Source organism: Medicago sativa, chromosome 8 (genome assembly GCF_051527215.1).
Source record: "Medicago sativa cultivar Bolivia chromosome 8, Bolivia_mono, whole genome shotgun sequence".
NCBI lineage: Eukaryota > Viridiplantae > Streptophyta > Magnoliopsida > Fabales > Fabaceae > Medicago > Medicago sativa.
The window spans coordinates 76,560,834-76,583,308 of record NC_140756.1 but is presented as its reverse complement, the minus strand read 5'-3'; the positions used below and the strand labels follow the sequence as shown (position 1 = coordinate 76,583,308).

Here is a 22,475-nt window from a genome sequence, read left to right as displayed (position 1 = left end):
GATTGAAAATGATTTAGGCGTAATGTCTTGGAACAAAATTCGGGGCGTTATAGCAGAGGCACTGGGTCACTGAGTCGATGGTCGAACCATCGGGTCACTGGTTGAACCGCATGGCTGAATCGGATCAAACCGGATGATTCGATTAGATAACTCGGTGTTTATATTAAATCTGTATAGGTATTTAACCAGATTAAATCGGATTGAACCGATGACTCGGTCACTCAAAAAACTAAAATAATTACACATGTAGAATAGAATAAAAATAAAAATAAATATCCAACAAACATAATGTTATAGACTAATTATTATGAGTTTTAAATGAAATATTTGAGCTTGATAATTATATATGCTTATGTTTTTTTGTTGAAATAATTATATATTCTTATGAGTTTGACAAAAAAAAATTTGAAAGATGATTTTGATAAAGATTATATACGTTTATTTTATGAGGTTATTTTATCATAAAAAAATAAAAGAAAATTGAAAGGTATTTGCTTTATAATAAATATTTCGACTAGATGGTAATATAGGGGTTCCACTTTGGTGCCATTAATGGCACCAATGGCATCATCCAATTCCATCTCCACCACACACACACACATCACACACACATCCCCACGCGGACCCACACACATCAACGGCCAGGATCTCTGCTATGGCACCAATGGCACCATTTCTAAGTCACTGAAGTATTTCCTGTAATATAGACATTGATTTTTATCCAAACATGTGTTATTATAATCATTGTAAAAGCAAATTGAACACAAAAACTAAGAGTGTTTTAGTGGCTGGAAGAGTTTTCTTTAATAGTTGGGTCACGAGTTCAACGCCCACCAACGCTACTTTTTACAGCATAATTTAGGCATGCTCGAATCGCCCTACCCACCGGTTTCCGATTCGACCGGCCGGTTCGAGCCGAGTTTTAAAACTATGCTCTTAATAACTTTTATGTTACGAAGAACTCAATTTCATGAGGGAAAATGAGATACAGGACTTAATATTCAAATTATGAATAACTTTTCATACTTACCGCAACCTAATTATCCCTATTTTTAAAGTTTGATGGGACATTAATTATTAGATTAACAGTAATACCCTTAGTTATTTATTGAAGAGCGACATAAATAGATATAATGTGATAATGAACTTCTACGGTACACTCACTGGTTGAGGTGTGCCGGTACTTCTGTTTCTTAAATTCTACACCATCCGGTCACTAATATAAGCAAAAATTCACTTTCTAGGTTCATTCAATAAATGATGTATATGGCCTATAATAAAGACTACATACACCATTAATTGAATGATCTAGAAATTGGATTTTTCCTTATATTAGTGACCGGAGGGTGTATAAATTAAGGATTATTTTTTTGCAATAAATAGCTATCAGTCAACATTTATTTTTGTAGAAAATATCATTTCACAAGAAAAAACATAATTTCATTGTTTATAAGAATCATACTAAATTATTGTAAAAAATAATCAATATTCTCTATTATGAGTAATAAAAATTTCAAAAAAATTTATTTTATTACGTTGATGTTTTTGGTAATAAGACTTAATTATTATATTTATAAATGATAGAAAGTAATAATTTTTGTTTAAATAAAACAACTCATTTAACTATTAATATAAGTATTTGGTGCACGGGTACACTCAAATTATTGAGTGTACCATAGAATTTGCCTTAAATGTATTATAGTAAAAAGATTAATAATAGTATCTAAAATAACAAAATTTATTTATTGTTTATCTTGGTATGTATAAAAAACCAAAAATGACAATTAAAAAGAAACATTAATAGATGTGTGTGTGTGGAAATATTGGATATATATGTCATTTGAAACAAAAACATAGATACATCGTACATGAAGTTATATTTGAGGGTATTACATCCCTAATTGCTGCCCATGCTAGGCCAACTAAAGAGTGTGCACTTGCAGAAATCATGTCATAAGAGGTGTGAAATATCGATCAAGACAGCACATGGGGTACTAACCAATAGGGACCTACCGGGGAGCACACCAATTTATGATGTTGTGCATCATATCTACTGAGAGGATCGATGAGCCTTCTAGTATCAGAGGAGGAGGGTACATAAGGGTTCATGCGACACAATAGGATGGTTGATTTGATTTTGAATTTATGTGTATTTTGTGGATGTTTTCATGTGTATTTTTGGATAATTTTGATATTATGATATGTTTAAGCGATTATATTTTGTTAAATTGGTGATATATTTTGTGTACGCATGTTATGTTTGATTCGTGATATTTTGTTAAAATACAAGTTATCTGCATGGTTTAACCCGATGAAGAAATTAGTTTATCTCACTCATGATTTTGTTTGTGTTTAATTTATTTTATTGTTGATGGAGAATTATGTTATTGTTGTTTTTGCTGGATTTGGATTTAATGAAATGTCAGTCATGTTATTTCTTGATCTCTATCTTCCTAGCGTGTTCCGATTCCAGAATTTGAACCCCAGAAGCACGCTCCATATTTTATAATCCAAATAGCAGTAATTTTGAAAAGAGCAATGTTATATCTCTAGAAGAATAACATCAAGAATTCTTCAAGAATAACGAGCAGCCAATCACAATGCACTATTTGCCACAATTCAAGGAGATGTGGCTAAAAAATAGGAAGTGAACAAATAAATCATGCAATTAAAACTTGCCAATTGTGTCTTGAAAAATTCTTGATGCTATTTTTCTAGAGAAATAACATTTTCCTTTTGAAAAACAAAGGGGCGCGTGAGAACGGGGAAATAATCTGCCCCTTATTTCCCATTAGCCCATAAGCTGTAAAAAAAAAATTAAAAAAAAAGTAAGCTAAAAAATAATTGGACCTTTTTTACACTAGTCAATCAACGAATTCTTCTCTTCTCCCAACTGTTTTTGCTCACGCTAATATCAATTTTACAGGTTTCTCATTTTTGGGAGAGTTGTGGATTCCAAGCTTTGTGGTGCAGGCTGCTCTTTTTTGGAAGGAGATTTATGGAATTCAAGCTTGGTTGTGTAGGTTCAGAGTTAGATGCTCGTCCAAGGCTTAACTCTAAGATTTTCACTTTGTGTTGATGTTGTATCTCCTTAGCTTCCAATGGTGCTTTGGTTTGTTGTTCTTTGATTCGATTTTCTGTTTAGGATGTGGTAGTGTATTGGGTCTTTGTTGCCCTCTCTAGTGGATATTCATTCTTAGCTAAGGCTATGTTACGATGATATGTTAGATGTATAAGTCAGAAGCAAAACATGTGCTTAAGAGAGGTATTTGTTAGATTTTGCAGTAATTATATACTTTACCCCAATAGTGGGTAGTTTTTCTACACATGGTGTAATCTCTAGCTTTTAAGCTATCATTGAATGAAATATCTTCTTTTCGACAATAAAAAATCTAAATAAGTAATTTTCACATTGATATAGGTTTTTTTTTTCCTTCATCATTTGGCGTCTCGGTGTAGCGTTGTGTTGTTCGTCGTCTTGTAAGGTGTTGTTTATTTTTTTTCTTGTTGCGGTGTTCATTTGATTTCTATTGAAAGATCGGTTATTCAATCAATGGTTTGAGCATCAACATTGCAAATTCGGAGGAATAAGTATTTCAATCACTTTAGTTTTATCATATTATATGTAGACATTTTACTGTTGTATGTTATTAACTTGAATGTTGTGAGTTTGTTCATAAAACCATCTTTTACATTTTTAACGATGTTGAATGACACGTTCTATAAATTTGAATGAATTAATATCGTTTTTTATTAAATAAAAAAAAATCAATAGTTTGTGACATGCCTCACCATCACATGATATATTGCGGGGCTATCTCTATTGATGTTCACTAAAACTAAATCCGTTCATATCTAATATGTTTTGAACACATGCTAAAATAAAATCTTATCACGAAATTGATTGGGGTTGTAGATCAGATACTTCCAACGTTTTTGCCCTTATGTTACCATGAAGTTGATTGGCAGTTGAAATATCACACCAAAAAGATTCGTTGCTAGAAAGAACATAAATTGTTTAGCGGTTGAAGAAGAATTTGTCACTTGCTGCATTGTAGATTTAGCCTAAATGTTGACCAGGTTAAACTTTGCCCCTCACGAGCTAATTAATGTACTTTTGACTCACTATAAAAAATGCAACCGGGGTGTTAGAAAATTAGACTTTTTTGAGTTATGCTAATTAATGGACCTTTTTTATACCATTTATTTTGTATGTGTTTGACTTGTATTTTCAAGATGAAATTTCTTTTTTGTGGTTGTTTAAACAATGCTCTAATGGCATTTGATATAGAAATCAAATATGAGTAATCTTCTCTCTTCTCTTTATCGACTCACAGCAACCAAATTTCTTATGGATTGATTGCAAAAGTCGGTTTGTACTTCTTTATCTTGGATAAAATAGTCAGGATGCACTTATTGCTCATAAGTCAAATTCAGTTTATTATTCTAAATGAAATTAACATTATACTATCATCTACTCAATCCAAAGTAATTGGCCACTTAACCATTAACCGACATCCACCCATAGAACAGATTAATGAAATACTCCATCCGTTTCAAAATATAAGCAAAATTCACTTTTTAGGTTCATTCATTTAATGATGTATGTGGTTCATATTATGGACCACATACATCTTTAAATGAATGAACCTAAAAAGTGAATTTTGCTTATATTTTGAAACGGATAGAGTAATGTACAATAAAGCTAGAAAATCAAACAAAATCCTACGTTCTACATCGAGTATAAAGATGCAATTTCAAGCAAAGGAAAAACATATAAACTCACCCTAAAATGGAATGACTGACCTAAACAGCTTACGGAAAAAAAAGGCACCTGGCTGAGTGTGTGTTTGCCATCACGTTTTCCACTTTAATTCCACTTCCCAATGCAATTCCACCGTGAAAATAGAGAAGCTCCAAATTGGAGAGTTGGGAAAAACGTGGTTTTGGTGGGTATCCACCGTGATGACAAACAGGCACTGAATATGATAGTACTAACACCAATAATGCAAGTTGTTGCTTTGACCTGGTGGATGTAGAGGGTGTGGATGGATGGAATTTCAGTGTTTAATCCTTCTACGAAACAATAATTAATTAATTATATATTAATAATTAATTACACATAAATAGAAGACATGCACCCGTTAGATTTTTTTTGGATGGTAAAACTAATTCTCCTAAACACAACATTAATGGACCTTTTGTCAACAAAAAAAACATTAATGGACCTAGCAGACATGACATTGTTATGAATGACCTTTTAAACTCTATGTAGAAAGTAAACAATCTCTCGTGTTAAGAAGCCAAAAGTGACAAAAAAAATTGGTATAAAAACTTGATTTGTTTATTAAAAATTGAGTCATGCTAACATGTATAAGAGTATACTAAAAGATTCCATGAATAAAAATTATTTGTGGGAAATGATTAATATAGCGAAAACAAATTCACGAAATGGTCATAAAGGGTTTTTTGTCCTAAATATTTGAAAGTTTGACAAGAAATCACACCCCCACTATTGTCATGTTTTCCGGACAAGGGGAGTTTGTATTGGTGAACAGTAATTCGGAATGATATTCGCTATAGGAGCATAGGAGCCTTCGCAATAAATACCACTTCTTATTATTTATCGATAAAAATTTATTTTTAATTGTTTTAACATATGTAGTGTTGTATATGATAGACAAACATGTGTCCTAAAACACATGTTAATGTTTTCCATCAAAACATCTAATATAAATGAGTGGTAGAGAATTAAATGACATCATTACACAGATCACTTATAAAAGTTTCCACAAATCTAAATTATTGACCCACATAAATGAAAAAGAAAAAAAAAGATAAAAGAAAAGAATCAATTTTATTATTGTTGATGAAATGTCTAAATGATGTTTATTTGTGTGTTTAACTTATTTTGATTTGTGGTTGTGACCACACAATAACTATCCTCAATTACCAGTGTTATATTAGATAAAAAAAAAAAGTTGGATATACTAATTAGTTATAATTGATAGCAAGGTAATAAAAATGGACATGATATTGAATTGGTGTAGCAAAGAGTTCAAGATTCAAAGGTTGAACCGAGATCAGACTGTTGTTCGAATGGTTATAATAAGTCGGTATCATTATAAGCTGGTTTAGCGGATGTAAGTCTGGTTTCCGGTACAATCAGTCGGTCCATTCTAATTAGGGATAGTATTCATGGGTCAAATTGGAACAGTTTTGTCCAAACTTGTTACCGACCCAATCAAGCTGATCATTTGTTTGGGTTGGGTAACAAACTAGTATTTTTATGCCCACCCAATGATGAGTGGGTTTGTTTAGGTCAACGGTCATTAAACATAACTTTTTTAAAAAATTAATCAAATGACACTTTATTTCATGAAAACTCAATCAATTATACTAGATTTTAGTATTTTAAAAGTTAATGCTTAAATTTACTTGAAACACTTCAAAATTAACAAACAAAAGTCTTAAACTATGTTATAAAAATAAAATAAAAAATTACGTTTCTTTTGAATGGTAAGCTCGTTATCTAAACAAACTAGTACTTCATGGTTATTTTCAAAAACAAAAACAAAAAACCTACTTCAAAGTTAAACAAGTTGGTTTAGGTTGGACCCAAACTTAAACGGATTCAGGTAAACGGTGGATTGGGTTGAACAGATCACCCAAACCCATGAGCATCCCTAGTTATGGTTTTAATCGCCTTGGTTAATAATAGTTAACCAACTTTTTACATCTAATATGTTATTGGGCATGGATAACATTTATTAAATGTTAATACTAAATTTCAAATGTTATGTAGTACTTTACAATATGCTTGTAGGAAACGGATTCTCTCCATTGAAATTGTCTCAATTTTTTTTAATTTGTTACGTCTCAACTATAAACTCAATATCATCTTTTCTTTATAATTTTAAATCTCTTTTTCTCTTATGTTTAATGGTGTAGATGTAACAATTGAGAAAACTCTGAGAGAATTTCACTAAATAAATGTTTATGGGATTCAATGATCGGCAGATAAAAATATATCTCTCTAAGAAATATCCCTAATTACGATATTTTGGTAAAATCACTAAAAAATTCTCTAAATTATTGAATATTAAAAAAAAAAAATTTAAATCCATAAGAAACGGACTCTTAAAATTGTCTCTCCACTTGTTGGTTGGGGGTCACGTGCTATATATGTGTTATGCCTATTACTCTTAAGTGCAACATATGTTTGAAGAAGCAATGGCTCTTAAAAAATGGTCACATGAACAAATTACAGAAGCTTTGTCTTCTCCCTTTTGTCTATCTCTTTTCTTCCTTGTAAGTGTGTTGTTTGTGTTTAAGTTTGCCATTGGAAAATCCAAATCCAAAACCAATCCAAAACAACTTCCATCTCCACCTAAACTACCAATCATCGGTAATCTTCATCAGCTAGGCACACTTCCACACCGTTCTCTTCGAGACCTTTCCCTCAAATATGGGGACATGATGTTGTTACAGTTGGGACAAAAACATCCTCCAACTCTAGTGGTTTCATCAGCAGATGTAGCCATGGAAATCATGAAAAATCACGATCGAGTTTTTTCAAACCGACCTCAACATATAGCTCCAAAAATCTTATTGTATGGATGTGATGACGTTGGTTTTGGACTTTATGGAGAAAAATGGAAACAAAAAAGAAAATTATGTGTTTCAGAACTTTTGAACATGAAAAGTGTGCAATCATATCATTTCGTTAGAGAAGAAGAAGTTGAAGAATTGGTGAATAAGTTACGCGAAGCTAGCTTGAATGATGCATGTGTGAATTTAAGTGAGATGATTATTTCAACATCAAATAATATTGTTTGTAAATGTACTCTTGGAAGAAAGTATGAAGGAGATAATGAAGGCAACGTGAAAAAATTAGCAAGGAAGGTTATGATTTATCTTCAAGCTTTTGCAGTTGGAGATTACTTTCCTTCTTTGGGTTGGATTGATGTTCTTAGTGGAAAAATTGGAAAATTTAAGGAAACTTTTCGAGAGCTTGATAGTTTGTTTGATCAAGTGATTGAAGAGCGTTTGGCTTTGAAGAAGAATATGGAAAATGATCAATTCAAGAAGAAAGGATTTGTGGATATTCTCCTTCAACTCCAAGAGGGTGGCATGCTTGGCTTTGAGCTCTCCAACAATGATATCAAAGCACTTCTAATGGTTCTCTCTCTTTTATCTCTTTTTTTGTCTCATTTACACTTTCACTTCCTCACTAGAAAATAAATAAGATTGAACAATTATATTTTCACATAATTAATCATAGTAATAACTCACAAGAAAAAAAAAATATTGTAGTAACAACATTCTATTAATTACTTTAGCAAGATTAAATAAAAATAGGAAAATGCTAACTTGTGCCCTTAGGACACATGTTTAGGTACCAAAGATAGAAATTATGCATTGAAATTTATTTCTATCTTTGTGTCAATTTATTTCTCAAAAGATTGAAATTTAATGTTTCTTACTCCCTCCGTCCCATATTACTTGACACAGTTGACTGTGACACAGATATCAATGCATATTTTTTATCTTTAATATCTTCAATTCTCTATTAGAAAAAATTATGAAAATTTAATATTTTAAAAATACTCATCGAGACGAATCCAACAACATCTTACATGATATTGTTTATCTTTGTATATTAGTAGAAAAATATGGTCAAAGTATGTTAAGTCAATATTATACATTGTCAACTAGGTCATCTATTTTAAGACGGGGGAGTAATAAATACTTCCTCTTTATGGAATCTTCAATCTGTGCCCTAACCCATAAAAATATAGTCTAATAATGCTTGAGTTGATACTTCTCAAACTTTTCCATTATAGTCTAATAAATATAGTCTAATAATTCTAGGTGAGGTCTACCACATCCCTAAGAAATATTGGTCCAATCATGCGTTCACAAGTTTTTCTTTAAAAAAAAAAAACTAATTATATACAATTTTCAGGATATGTTTGTTGGAGGAACTGACACATCCTCAGCAACATTAGAATGGGTAATGTCAGAGCTTATGAGACATCCAACCATAATGAAGAAAGCGCAAGAAGAAGTAAGAAGAGTTGTAGGCAATAAGGCAAAAGTTGAAGAAAATGACATCAACCAAATGCATTATTTGAAGTGTGTAGTGAAAGAAATTCTAAGGTTACGTCCAGGTACACCTCTTATGGCTCCACGTGAAACAATGACTAGTGTGAATCTAAAAGGGTATGATATTCCTGAAAAAACAATGGTATATGTAAACTCATGGGCAATACAAAGAGACCCTAAAAATTGGGAAAACCCTGAAGAGTTCATGCCAGAGAGATTTGAACATAGCCAAGTTGATTTTATAGGTCAAGATTTTCAGTTTATCCCATTTGGTTTTGGAAGAAGGGGATGCCCTGGAATGAATTTTGGAGTAACTACTGTTGAATATGTGCTTGCTAGCCTTCTTTATTGGTTCAATTGGAAACTACCATTTGAAACAAATTCTAGTGCACAAGATATAGATATGAGTGAGGTATTTGGACTTGTTGTCACAAAGAAAGAACCACTTCGCCTGAAACCAATAGCATTTTCATTTTAATCTAGTTTCCAAGTATTTTGTGGTCAAAGTGAATATATATTGTTGTAACTTTAAGGGTTAAATATGTTGTTGGTCCCTATAAAATTAGGAACTTCTAAGTTTAGTCTTTACTTAATTTTAATAGCTTTTTTAGTCCCTACAAAAAAAAAATTATTTATAATTTTAGTCCCTGTTAAAACAAAGTTTGTTTAATTAACCTTAAACTCTTAAATTTTTGAAAGATTTTTTTGAGACAAGTTTAGAACACTATGAAAGGTTCATTTACTAAAATTTAGAATTTTCTAACATGAAACGAATTAAATATGAATTTTTTAAAACGACAAAAGTAAGAGATAAAAAGTAACAAAATTTGGATGTAGAAATAAATTTTGCGATAATTTTTTGCGGGGGAACTTTTAGTAATGTTCTAAACATGTCTGCAAAAAATTGTTCAAAAACGTAAGAGTTTACAAGACATATTGACATGGAGATACAAGACATCATGTATAAGTCTCCAAACAATTTGCTCACGTTGTGTAACCTATGATTCAAAATAAGTTTCAATAAGTCAAGAATTTAGAGAATGTGCGAGCCAACTCTGGTGACAACTCAGTCACCAATACTCCACAAGGTGTGCAGGGATACCAATATCAGGCATGTATTGTTAATCAAGGTCGTCTGGCTATTACATCATAAGGACCTGAACCGATTCCCATAAAATTGGCGTCTGCTACACCTTATTCACAGTCTGGGAATAAGGGTAATGAAATAAGACGAGAAGCTCTTCGAAAGGTTAGTAGTGAAAAAGAAATTGTTGAATATAATCATTGTTTCCTCCTTAAAGAGATCACAAAACCTCTTAAAGAAAGCAATATTAAAACCATCCAACCCCTGACACTTATTCCCATCTAACCCAACCACAACCGCTTTTATCTCCCCGAGAACGAAAAGGGAAGACAAATCTGTGTCTTTCGAAGCTCTAATTCACCACTTCATCAAGACCATGGTGGTCAAGCTAGTAGTTGTTGAATATGAGCGGTTACGCGGCCCCCACAGTTGGGACAAATTCCTCATCACAATGGGGTAGTGAATCGAGACGCCCCTATGGAGAGCTCGTTGGCTCACAAAACCCCACAACCCTCATCACTCGTCCGACACCAGAAAGCGATCCCTCAACACATCGTGCAACTATTAGGACAGAACCAAGTAAACCAACAACCTAGAAGGGGAAGGTCTACCAAGCCCATAAGGGAGATAAAGTTACCAAATTTCTGAGAGTCGCCATTTTCCTCGCTCTTACTCGCTTCGGAAAACCCATTCTTTCCCTGAATTCAATCTCCAACAACGCATCACACATCCCACGTCACTTTTCTCCTTGCCAGGGAACCTTTAAAATAACATTCACCACAAAAGCAACGAGAACAAGGTACCCCCTGATCGAGACACGCCCCAACGAAACCCAAATCATAAAATGAAAACATTGCCTTCCCCTTAAAACCACACCAGATAGATAGGATACCACTGATATTCCCGACTGACGGAACAAAACTCCACTCGCGAAAAAAAACACAGAAAATGGTAGAGGCCCTCCTGCACTACCTCTGACTTATTTTCATAGACTGCAGTAAAATTTAGATGTTTAGAAGAAATAAAATCATTTACCTTATTATTTTTTCCGCTCTTTTTACTGCGCTAAAATTTGAAAACTATGAACTATGTTTTTTTTTATGAAATTTTGATTTTGATTAAAACTAAAAATATAAATGTGTGTTGCTTTCTAGTTATAACAAACCAAATTAAACATGATTATTTATTTCAATAACACCAACAACAATCTTTATTATATAAAAGTTGTTTAAGGGTATAATTGGGATAATAAAAAAATAAGTATAAATATACTCATTTAGTTTGTTACACTTTTTAAATGATAAAGAAAAAACAAACATATATATATATTCATATCGTATTTGTTACATTTTTTTAATGTTTAAATTTATTCTTATCAATTTGTTACATGTGTTATTTGTATTGAAAATTGAGGGCATTTTGGAGAAAAAATTCAGCCCAAAGGTGCTGAAAGGGGTAGTTTTTTTTATGGGAAATATTAACCAGTGCGCCCGGGCACTGGTTAAGGAAGCAAATATAGTATCTTTTACATCGGAAATTGTGTAATCAATTTCTGAAAAGTCAAAAAGGTGTTATTTTTCATTAAAATTTTCCTTTTTGGGATTCCTTAACCAGTGCCCCGGGGGCACCGGTTAACAAGACCTTTTTTTTATATATAGTATTGATTAAAGTGTAGTATTAGTCCTTCTAATCAATTTTTCTCCTATCATTTTCAAATAATCAATTTACCTCTTCATATATTTATTTTTGGACTTCCTCTATACATACATTTGAGGATGTTTAAAATGAACAATACACATGGCACATCTAAATCAAATTTAAAAGAAAAGTTACATGTGGCAATGTAAGGTTAAAGCATAAAAGTCATAGTACAATTACACCATTTAAGACAAACTTTTTTTTAATGACACCATTTATGACATATTAAAGTAACAAATTATAACCAACAATCAAATAAAAATCTTCAACAACAAAATTTTAAAAAATAATCTAAATAAATAATTATATAAAATGACATAATTTCAAAATTAAAAAACTAGAATTATAAAATTTCAAATCTGCAAAAATAGATTTTTTATTTATTTATAAGATATATTTTGCATTGATTGAAAAATTACAATCTCAAATGACTACATTGCTTCTTGCATATGAATTTTTTTTGTCAAAATAAAAAACTAAAAAATACGAGATAAATATCATTACTGTTAAATATAAAAAATAAAAAAAAAACATCGAGGGAAAGCATTTTTCTATTATAATAAATATCTTTGAAATAAACAAGAGACTATTATTTTTCAATAAAACTATATGTTTGTCATTGTGTTTACCAAAAACCAGATAAATAGAAAAATATACGGGACAAGTTTTTATCAAGAGAAGGAAATACAAGACTTGGGTTGGGGGCCAACGACCTGACCCAGTAAACCACAAAAGCAAAACCCAACAATTCAGTACAAAAATGATAATAAAAGAGAACAGACCTAAACAACCATTACCACGTACAATCTAGCGAACCCACGTAGGGGAGCGACAATCCAACGTTTGTCTGCCAACACAGAAACGACCCAAGTTCCAACAACTATCTTCAAAGTATCAGAAGACCATAAACACCCTTTTGAGTCAAAACAATCAATTACGAACCGAATCCATAAAGTCGCAGTGGTCTTGAAACTTCAGTCGCAGTCTAGATCAAGGGATGAACAACGACATAAATCGACCACTGTCCACCAACGATGCAAGAAGCAACCACGACAGATACAATATTGTAGGTATGATGAACGACTACTACCGTCAACACGGAGCTTCTACGCACCTAGCCATTTCGACCAACATCAGGATAAAACCAGTCATGTTGAATCAAAATATACATCCAACAGAACAACGCCAGAACTAAAGAACCCATACCTTCAATCCAGAAAACGAGATTCATGATTTTCAGACAAAATCACAGAGCCGAAACAAAGTCACCAACCATCTTCATTTCCACGAAACAAAACAAAAACAAACACACAACAAGACTCTGAAAGGACAGTCGTTGCGGCGCTTCATCGACGATGAACTGAAACCCATAAATATATTTTTCATTTATACGTAAAAACACGGGACGTATATTTACCACTGATAAACATAAAAAACATGTGACACATATTTGTCATCATTGCGGCAAAAAAAAAATACTAACATTATTTTTAACAAAAAAATACTGCCATATTTAAAAATTCACGGGATAAATAATTTTCATTGATAATTGAAAAAAATAAAACAATTTAAGATTGAGAAAATATAGTCTATCACCCGTGCATTGCACGGGTTAACACACTAGTTTTATAAATAGCGTAGTGGCTAGAAATTCACTTCTTATGATGAATAAAAGTAAAAAATTTAAGGTTCGAACCCTCACCCCTACATATATTATGCAATGTCTCTAACAACTGAGTTATGCTTGCAAAAACTTTCAAAACATTCATTGAAAAATCATTTCTTAATTACAATTTTTTTAAAAAAATCCGTCTTTTGTCAAATGGTAGGTGGCTGAAACATCTGCACGTCATCATTTTAATTATTCAAATGGCATTTTTCCTGGACAAATCTTACTCGTGGCATTTTTTTTTTTTTTTGATAATCTTACTTGATCACAACTCAAATGAAAAATGTTTGAACACGTGAAAAAAAAAAAATACTCCCTCTGTCCCTATATATAAATACTCTTTTATTAGAGGCAGACGGTAGTTATATATAGGGACGGAGGTACTAGTATAATTTCATGATTTTTAATATTTAATTTTTTGCTAATGTTAACTTGTGCCTTCAAGGCACATGTTAAGATACTCATTATAGAAATACACATATCAAAAGACGTACATTCAACTTCTTAAAAGTTGTTATATTGTGTTTTTCAATGCAAAATTGCTCAATTTAGATTGCTTAACATGTGCCCTAAGGGCACAAGTTAACAGGACCCTTAATTTTTATTCTTTTAATTTTTTGTTTATACATGCGCGAATATTTTTCATAAAGTTGTGACAAAGTAACACCTACTCTACTTTTTAACACAATACGTGTGGATATGCTTGCCGGTTCCCACTTACCACAGGTCTTGATTCCTCGACAAGGGTTTCCTAATGCTACACGTTATCATGCCTCTATTTCTGACTTCAAGCATGTTAAGATTTGCCCATCACGATGGTTTACTTATTTTGGTACTCCATCCTACCCACAATACATAACACAGTTGACCCTATTACATATACCAATACCAATGCATAATTTTGAGCTTAAATATCTTGAATAATATATTAGAAAAATTAAAATTATGAAAATTCGATATTTTGAAAATACTTATCGAGACAAATCTAACGACATCTTATATGATACTCCCTCCGTTTCAAAATGAGTGTCGTTTTAGGTGTTTACACACATATTAAGAAATGCAATGATTAAGAGAAAGAGAATGGTTATTTTACCAAATTATCCTTATTAACCATTGGTTAGTTTTAAAAGTAATACTTTGGAAGTAGTGTGCAGAGTATTAATTAGAGGGTACAATTGAAAAGAAAAAGTTATTATTGCATTGGAAACTGAAAGCGACACTCATTTTGAAACAAATTTTTTGGGCTAAAGCGACACTCATTTTGAAACGGAGGGAGTATTATTTATTTTTGTATATTAGTAGAAAAACATGGTCAAAGTAAGTTAGATCAAAATTGCACATTTTCAAATGGGTCATCTATTGCGGGACGGAGGGAGTATAAAATTGGTTATTTTGACTACTTTTTTCCTTAAATGGTTGTTTGAGTACTTGAAGAGTCATATATAATAGAGTAATTATGTTTTTTTTTTTCAAATATAGTGAGGTTCGATAAATGATAGGCCAGCTGGCACCGACCCAAAACACATTACAAATACAAGCAAATCCAAAATGATTAGGATTATGTGATTTTATAAAGGGAAGGTCATCATCATGACTTATTCTCTATCTTTCTCATATATTAGTCTCTCATCTTAATTTTTATTTCTTTTTCATCTCACTCTCTTATAAAACATGCTAAATATACCCGTCATAGTGTAATAAGTGTAATAAAATGGATAATAATTTTTTGAGGAAAAAAATGGATAATAATAAACAACGAGATTGACAAACTTTAAATTAAAATAACTTCTGTCCAAATTAGAATTGAAATAAATACCACCATCCACTTGAGATGGAGTAATAAACAAGAATAGTACTTGTGTGTACATGCACAAAAAAAAATAGGCTAAAGTGCAACTTTAGCCGCATATCTTTCAAAAAGTTGCGATTTTGGCCCCCTAAATTTGAAAACTACAATTTTGGTCCCCTATGTTTTAGCCCCTTTGCATATTTGGTCCTTTTAGTCAATTTTGACCAAGTCAACGCATATGTGGCATACCACGTGTGTAATTAATTAATTAAAAAAAATAAAAAAATCGAAAAAATCAATTTTTAAATTAAATAAATGAAAAAAATAATAAAAAATATAAAAAAATTCTGGAAAAATGAAAAATAATAAAAAAAAATTAAAAAATTTTGGAAAAATGAAAAAATAAAAAAATTTAAAAAACGAAAAAAATATTACAAAAAAATGAAATAAATTCTTGAAAAATAAAAATATTAATAAAAATGATTAAAAAAACGAAAAAAAATTCACTGAAAAATAAAAATATTAATAAAAATGATTTAAAAAATGAAAAAAAATTCACAAAAAATCATGGACAATTCCAAGAATCACTTATTCGAAAAAGTAATGTCATGGAAACATTCATTTCCCTAAAGAAGAAATATGTACCAAATTTGTGGCCAAGTTGTATTCTCGTTGGTGTTTTTGTGTATACTTTTTTCGTTTCCTTGCGCCTTTAGAATGTCAAATTTTCAACATTAGAAAATTCTGTAAAAAATTCTGGAAAAAATTTGAAAAAAATAATGTCAAATTTTCTAGATTTTTTAAAAAAATTTCCGTATTTTTTTTCGAATTTTTTAAAAAATCTAGAAAATTTGACATTATTTTTTCATTATTTTTTAATTTTTAATTATTATTTTTTCATTTATTTAATTTAAAAATTGATTTTCTGGATTTTTTTTCATTTATTTAATTTAAAATCTGGAAAAATTTTAATTTTTTAATTTTTTTCATTTTTCCAGAATTTTTTAATATTTTTTTATTATTTTTCATTTTTCCAGAATTTTTTTTATATTTTTTATTATTTTTTTCATTTATTTAATTTAAAAATTGATTTTTCCGATTTTTTATTTTTTTAATTAATTAATTACACACGTGGCATGCCACAAATGCGTTGACTTGGTCAAAATTGACCAAAATGACCAAATATGCAAAGGGGCTAAAACATAGGGGACCAAAATTGTAGTTTTCAAATTTAAGGATCCAAAATCGCAACTTTTTGAAAGATAGGGGGCCAAAGTAGCACTTTAGCCAAAAAAATAAAGTAAAAAATACTAGCAATTAAATAATATATCATTTAAAATAATTAAATGATATGCATTTTTTTTACATGTGTGTGAAAAATCATTCGATAAACAAACATCGACATCTTGAATAAAAAAACATATAGCAAATCAAGACAATGTAGTCATCATGTGTAGCTAAATTATCTTTTGTTTTATACTCCCTCCGTCCCTTAATGTAACCCCCCTTTGCATTTTTCACATTTCTTAAGAAAAGTTGTCAGTGTAATTAATGTGTCTGTTATGTGTATTAATATTACCAAATTGTCCTTTGTTTGTATGTGTATTAAATTTGACTATTCATATTTCAAGACAAGTTAGAATTATTAATTAAGAGTATGTTTAGGAAAAAAGTAATAAATGCATCTAGTAATTTGAAAAGGGGGTTACATTTAGGGACAAAAATAAAATCAAATAGGTGGTTACATTAAGGGACGGAGGGAGTAATACTATGACTAAGCAGTTTGGTGGGTATCAATCATCACACTTAATTATAGCGTGGATCCGCCACTGCTGCGTGTTGAGGCTCCCATTTGGTGAGAACACCAAAACCAAAACAAACACACATCTCAAAGCAAATGAAGCCAAAGAGATGACCCGCCAGCAGATGCAACCCAAAAACATGTATACATTTTTTTTTTAATAGTGTATACATCTTTTAACCACTACTAGACCTTGCACCCGTGCTGCCGCACGGGTCATATTAACGGCAAATACATCATTCAAATAAATAAATAAATAAAAAAGGTGCTTTAGTACCAATACAATGTGACCAATAAAATACAATTAAAATTATTTCATGTTGGTACATTGCAGAAAATTTCTTTGTAAACAACATTTGAAGTGTAGTGCAGTCACAAATAACACATTTTAGACAAAACAATCAACATGCATTTATATAATAATAAATGTATATATGAAAACTGTATGGTTAATTGACATAAAAAACAACAAAATATGATAGTCAAAAAGATATCGCACTTGAAGCGTCGTTAGAATAGATAACAAATAGCAACAACAAAGTGTGCACTTTGGAAGGATCAAATTCAAGCTCATAAGTTTGCATATTCAACATGGCACATAGACTTATTTACATCAGATTGAAATAGTTTTGTTTGGTATGACTATTTATTTGTGTCTTTAAAGGAAAATATTTCAGTAGCAAGAATTATAGTAGAAGGAATTATAGTAGCAGGAATTATGTTTGATCACTTACATAGGAATGTCACAATTTGCAACTTAATTAATTCAGTACAACTTTGAATTAAACTCAAACAATGAAGTCTGATCATGGCTTCTTTCCTTAATCAAGTTAGTTAATGAAGTATGTCTATTATGCATGCTAAGAGCACACCATTGGTTATACCAAGTTTTGATAAGCATGCAAGTTAAGTAATAGTGCAGTAAGTTGCAGCCAAATATTTGGACAATATAGAAGAAGCTTGTATCACATTAGATTACATTGGAAGTGAAAAATATCTGGACGAATATTTTGCTTATCACTTAGTATAAGCATGCATACATTGGGTTCTTCAAGTAATATCATCACTTCATCAACCTAACAAACCTACAGCTAACAACATATGGCCAACTTTTTTTTTTGAATCAACAAATATTATTTAGACCGAAACTCTAGCAAGACGCTAAGAGGCGGTGAAAAAACACAGAAGCGTAACATCAAAGAAAAAAAACACCAGAAAACAACCAAAAACGCGAAAGCTTTGACCCTGCAATCCAATAAAAGTCATCAGATTTCAGACCCAAAGCTCTGCCCCTACGATCACAAAAAACACAGCTCAAGAGGAGCACTCCAAAAAAGCCAAAACTGAGGCCGAAACAGGGAGGAACCAGGAAGCAACAACCGCAGCCAACTGCACCAGCAGCAACAGGCATCGTAGAAAACCAATTGAGGCTAAAAACAGATGAGCCGCAAGGTAGTTTCAGCTACTGCCAGCTACACAACCAGCCACCAGGCAGCTGCCAAAGCTGCAGGCCACAACTACAGGGCCTCGACAGTCCAGTCTCGGATAAAGAAAAAACCCAACTGCAGGACAGCAAACCACAAATTATAAGTAGCTTACCTCGAGCACACAACCTATTAATAGGATCACATTTTGTCTGCTATATTTGTTTAGTCCTTATAAGTAACATCATACTCAAGTATTAATAATGATCGTTATGAATTCAAATCCCAAAACTTGCATATACTGCTCAGTTGCAAAGCATGCTTAAAAGGCTGGTCAGACCTACCATAGCGTTCTCAATGCCATCTTGTATATCCAATCAAATAGTTAGCTCAATATCCATAACTTCATTGAGATATGTGTTTAGTTAGTGAAGTAACTGTACCTGAGTATGCAAAGAGACAATTAAAAAAAAATTAAACACGATTCACTATAGGTTGCACAATGATTATTTTTGCTAAAAATCTCAGCACTTGCTTATCTATATCAGTTCTAAACCGTGTTGATACCACTCAACCAGGTAGGACAAAACGTCATTAATAGGTTGGTCTGTGTATTTTGAATATTTGTGTTCTCAATGCTTAGTTGTATACCCAGTCAAGGCTTAGCTTAATACACATGCTTTCATTGATCTATGCAATACATAATGAAGTAGTTGGACATAACCATTCAAAAACACAATTAACAAAGTATAAGAACATGGTTTACTGCAGCAGTGCTATTATCTCTGAATAAAAGCACATTGTTGATTATACTCAGGCATGGTTGCCTTGTAATAAACCAATTTTCTAGTAAGTTGAAACAAACCATCCCTTTTGTAAACACACCTGCCATCAAATTAAATTACATTGAAACCATCAAATATCTAGACTATATGTTGCTTAGCAGATAGTATAAGCATGATAAGGTTTTAGCAGATAGTATAAGCATGATTAGGTTGAGTTCTTCAAGTAATATCATCATTAGAGGGAGGTCTTACCTACAACCAACTTCCTATAGGTAGCCTTCTACTGAATTGTGAATATAATAATTATAAGTAGCTTACATTGTGCACACAACCTAAGTTTAGGATGACATTGAGCAACAAAAAAAATGGAATACCACATTCAAAATCGACATATCACAACAATAACTTAGGTGTTTTTAATACTTATGCAGTTCACGCCAAAATCAACCTCTCAAATATGTTATTATGGGCTTTATCTTATTTTAAAAATAAGTAATATAACACAACATGTTCACAGATCAAGTCAATATATGGAGTATTTTAAATTTGAAATGGGTTTTAAAACTTTGAATGAAAAACCAATTATAAGTGAAAATTCGTAGAGACAATAGAGACAATATATCAAACAGGCAGTGGACAAACCTATTTGTAAAGAGGAATTTGTATTTACCTTTTGTAGCTTGTGTCTTATGCATTCAGTGGTTGTTGCTTGTCCTCGTGATAATTTGCCAAGGCTGAAACAAACAAAAAATGGAACATATATTAAATAGATATGTTGAGAAAGAAAAAAATAGAAACAAAATCCTTTACTTGTTTACCTAATACGCAAATGAAAGAACAGCAGAACACAAACGCTCTCCACATAAAAAACCTTTCAAACCCAAAGAATCTGATAAGATGTTAAGGATAATGAATTTTCAAAAGTGCATAGAGGCGCATCCAAATAAGTTGTTGCCGAACTCATCGTATTAGTCCCGTAAAATACCAAAAAGTGATGAAACACAGTTACATTAGTTGTACATTTACATACACGGGAACATAATAGATAAACGATCAGCCTCATTAGATACTTCCTCCTTTTTTTTTTTGAATTGCTAAATTTTATTAAGCAGGACTGAGGTGTAAGACACACCTAGAACGCAACAGAACAACATATTACAAAGGGTGCAACATAAAAAACACAGCCACACCAAAAGCACCAAAACTCCTACACGGCAAAGGGAACCATTGTTGCTCTAACAACTAACAAAAGCACCCGCACAGGCTTAGCAGAAGCGCTAACAGCAGCCGTGCAAAGCTAAACAACAATGGTTTTAGCAGCAGACAGAACTGCCGCACCCCACAGCTAAAAAACAGCACATGCAACACCATAACAGCAAAAACAGCAGCAGAAGGTATCTATCAAAAGCCATAAAAAAAAAAAAAGTAATGCATGTTTTCCTTCACTCTTAGCATCCATTAGCAGAAGAGGGTTTCTAACGTAAATGAAATGGTGCAAAACCCAGATTTGTTAAAATCTAGAACAAAACCCATTTTTTTCGACAACCTCATCTACCCATAAAAAGAAGTATGTTAACTGTAATGTAAATGAAACAGAACCAGACCCAGATGTTTATTGTGAAATTAAATAAAATTAGCATAAATTAAAAATAAAACTGAAAAAATTAGCCATATTTTCAACATATCAATCAATCAACCTTCAAATGTCATGTAACTTTAACCAAAGGAAATCTATAAAGTATGCATTTACAAAACGAAAATGATAGAGAAAATTCATCCCTTTACTTGGCAGAAGAGAGAAGAAAATAAAATTTAAAGTAAACTCCTTCTAAACAATTCTAGGAACCACCATAAAAATTATGAAGTGATGCATATATATGTCCATGACGTCAGTGCATCCCCCTCATAATTTGTTAAGACCAAACCAGCCCTTGATGATATAATTGCACTATCCCATTTCTAACAATAGAAAATCCTTTGACAACACCAATTTCAGAAAATGTCAAACTAACTATCGACCACAATTTAATAAATCAATATAAAATTCCAGTGAAACAAAACATTACCCAATTTTATAAAACTCAGTGGTAGCTTCAAAGTTAACATTTTGAGAAGTTGTAAGGGAATATTAAGTATACAAACCAATCAGAGCAACAAACAAACATGTTTTCCCGATTGACAAAAATAACATCTTATGAGATTGAGAACCTGAACATTTAAGCTGATCTCTTCCAATCAAATACTTCCTTGCACAAAGTAACATCCTGTGGGATGGATGCTACCTTTTTGATCTAAAGCAAATGAGAAGCCAACACCCGTGAAATAATAGAGGAAGAACAAATCCAACCAGCTGAGTAGATTTTTAGGGGAAGCACCAGGTCTGAAATGAATTGATATCAGTTTGTAACAATTAACCGATGATGAATGAATCGAGAAAGAGAGTGAGAGGGGAAGATTCAACCTGTGAAGAGAGAAGGGAGAAACGGAGGTTAGTTCCAGTACCAGCGCCCTTGCACTTCCACCGGTTATCAGCAGGTTTGGCATCGAGAAGCAGATTTCGGCATGGTGAAACGTTGGTGATTGAACTTTGAAGAGAGAGAAAACGGTGAAGGAAGAGAAAGGGTCGATGAGTGTGAGAGAAAAGGGAGAGAGAGAGGGTTAGGTTGCAACACCAAATATTGAAAACAAATGACATTAATGGTTTGCCATTTACAATACAAATAAAAGATTGGAAAGGCACCAACATTTAATGTAGTTGGAATACATGTGGGTGGCTGACACTCGGTTCATTGTAACCTTTTAGTGGGGGATTTGAATTTCAAATTTAGCATTTAATGAGATTAGGAGATGCATTTCCCGCTCAAAATCTAGGGTTAAGGGTTTGCAAGTTTTGTTTACATTGTAGCTTAAGATTATAGGGTTAATTATGTTTCTAGTCCCTATAAAATAGCGACCTTGTAAGTTTAGTCCCTACTTAATTTTAATAGCATTTTTAGTCCCTAATTTTGTTTTTCTGCACTGAGTATTAGTCCCTACTCAATTCAAATTTGTTTAATTTATGCTTAAACTCTTAAATTTTTGAACAATTTTTTTCAGACATGTTTAGAACATTAC

General features: G+C 31.9%; 1 protein-coding gene and 1 long non-coding RNA gene across 4 annotated transcripts; one reads left to right on the top strand and one right to left on the bottom strand.

Annotated features, from left to right (window-relative positions):
- Nucleotides 1-7,213: 7,213 nt before the first annotated feature.
- Nucleotides 7,214-9,706, top strand: LOC146901662 (phenylacetaldehyde oxime monooxygenase CYP71AN24-like). The gene is made up of 2 exons (XM_085738262.1): nt 7,214-8,181; nt 8,969-9,706. Exons 1-2 carry the CDS (start codon nt 7,219-7,221, stop codon nt 9,584-9,586), a joined length of 1,581 nt encoding a protein of 526 aa, XP_085594388.1. The 5' UTR covers nt 7,214-7,218; the 3' UTR covers nt 9,587-9,706.
- Nucleotides 9,707-18,102: 8,396 nt separating this feature from the next.
- LOC146901661 (uncharacterized) lies at nt 18,103-22,052 on the bottom strand. Of its 3 annotated transcripts, XR_015023389.1 has the most exons (6): nt 21,823-22,052; nt 21,570-21,741; nt 20,180-20,232; nt 20,032-20,095; nt 18,921-19,019; nt 18,103-18,714 (listed from the first exon to the last, which is right to left on the bottom strand). It is a non-coding gene; the product is annotated as an uncharacterized LOC146901661 (long non-coding RNA). The 3 variants fall into 3 exon arrangements; XR_015023387.1 differs by having other exon boundaries at nt 21,570-22,052; XR_015023388.1 differs by lacking the exon at nt 20,180-20,232 and having other exon boundaries at nt 21,570-22,052.
- Between the last annotated feature and the right edge of the window lie 423 nt (nt 22,053-22,475).

Excerpts from the sequence above, each read along its gene's own strand:
- LOC146901662 (XM_085738262.1), top strand. The coding sequence starts at position 7,219 with ATGTTTGAAGAAGCAATGGCTCTTAAAAAATGGTCACATGAACAAATT. Across the intron at positions 8,182-8,968 it reads ATATCAAAGCACTTCTAATG|GATATGTTTGTTGGAGGAAC; the intron begins GTTCTCTCTCTT and ends TACAATTTTCAG.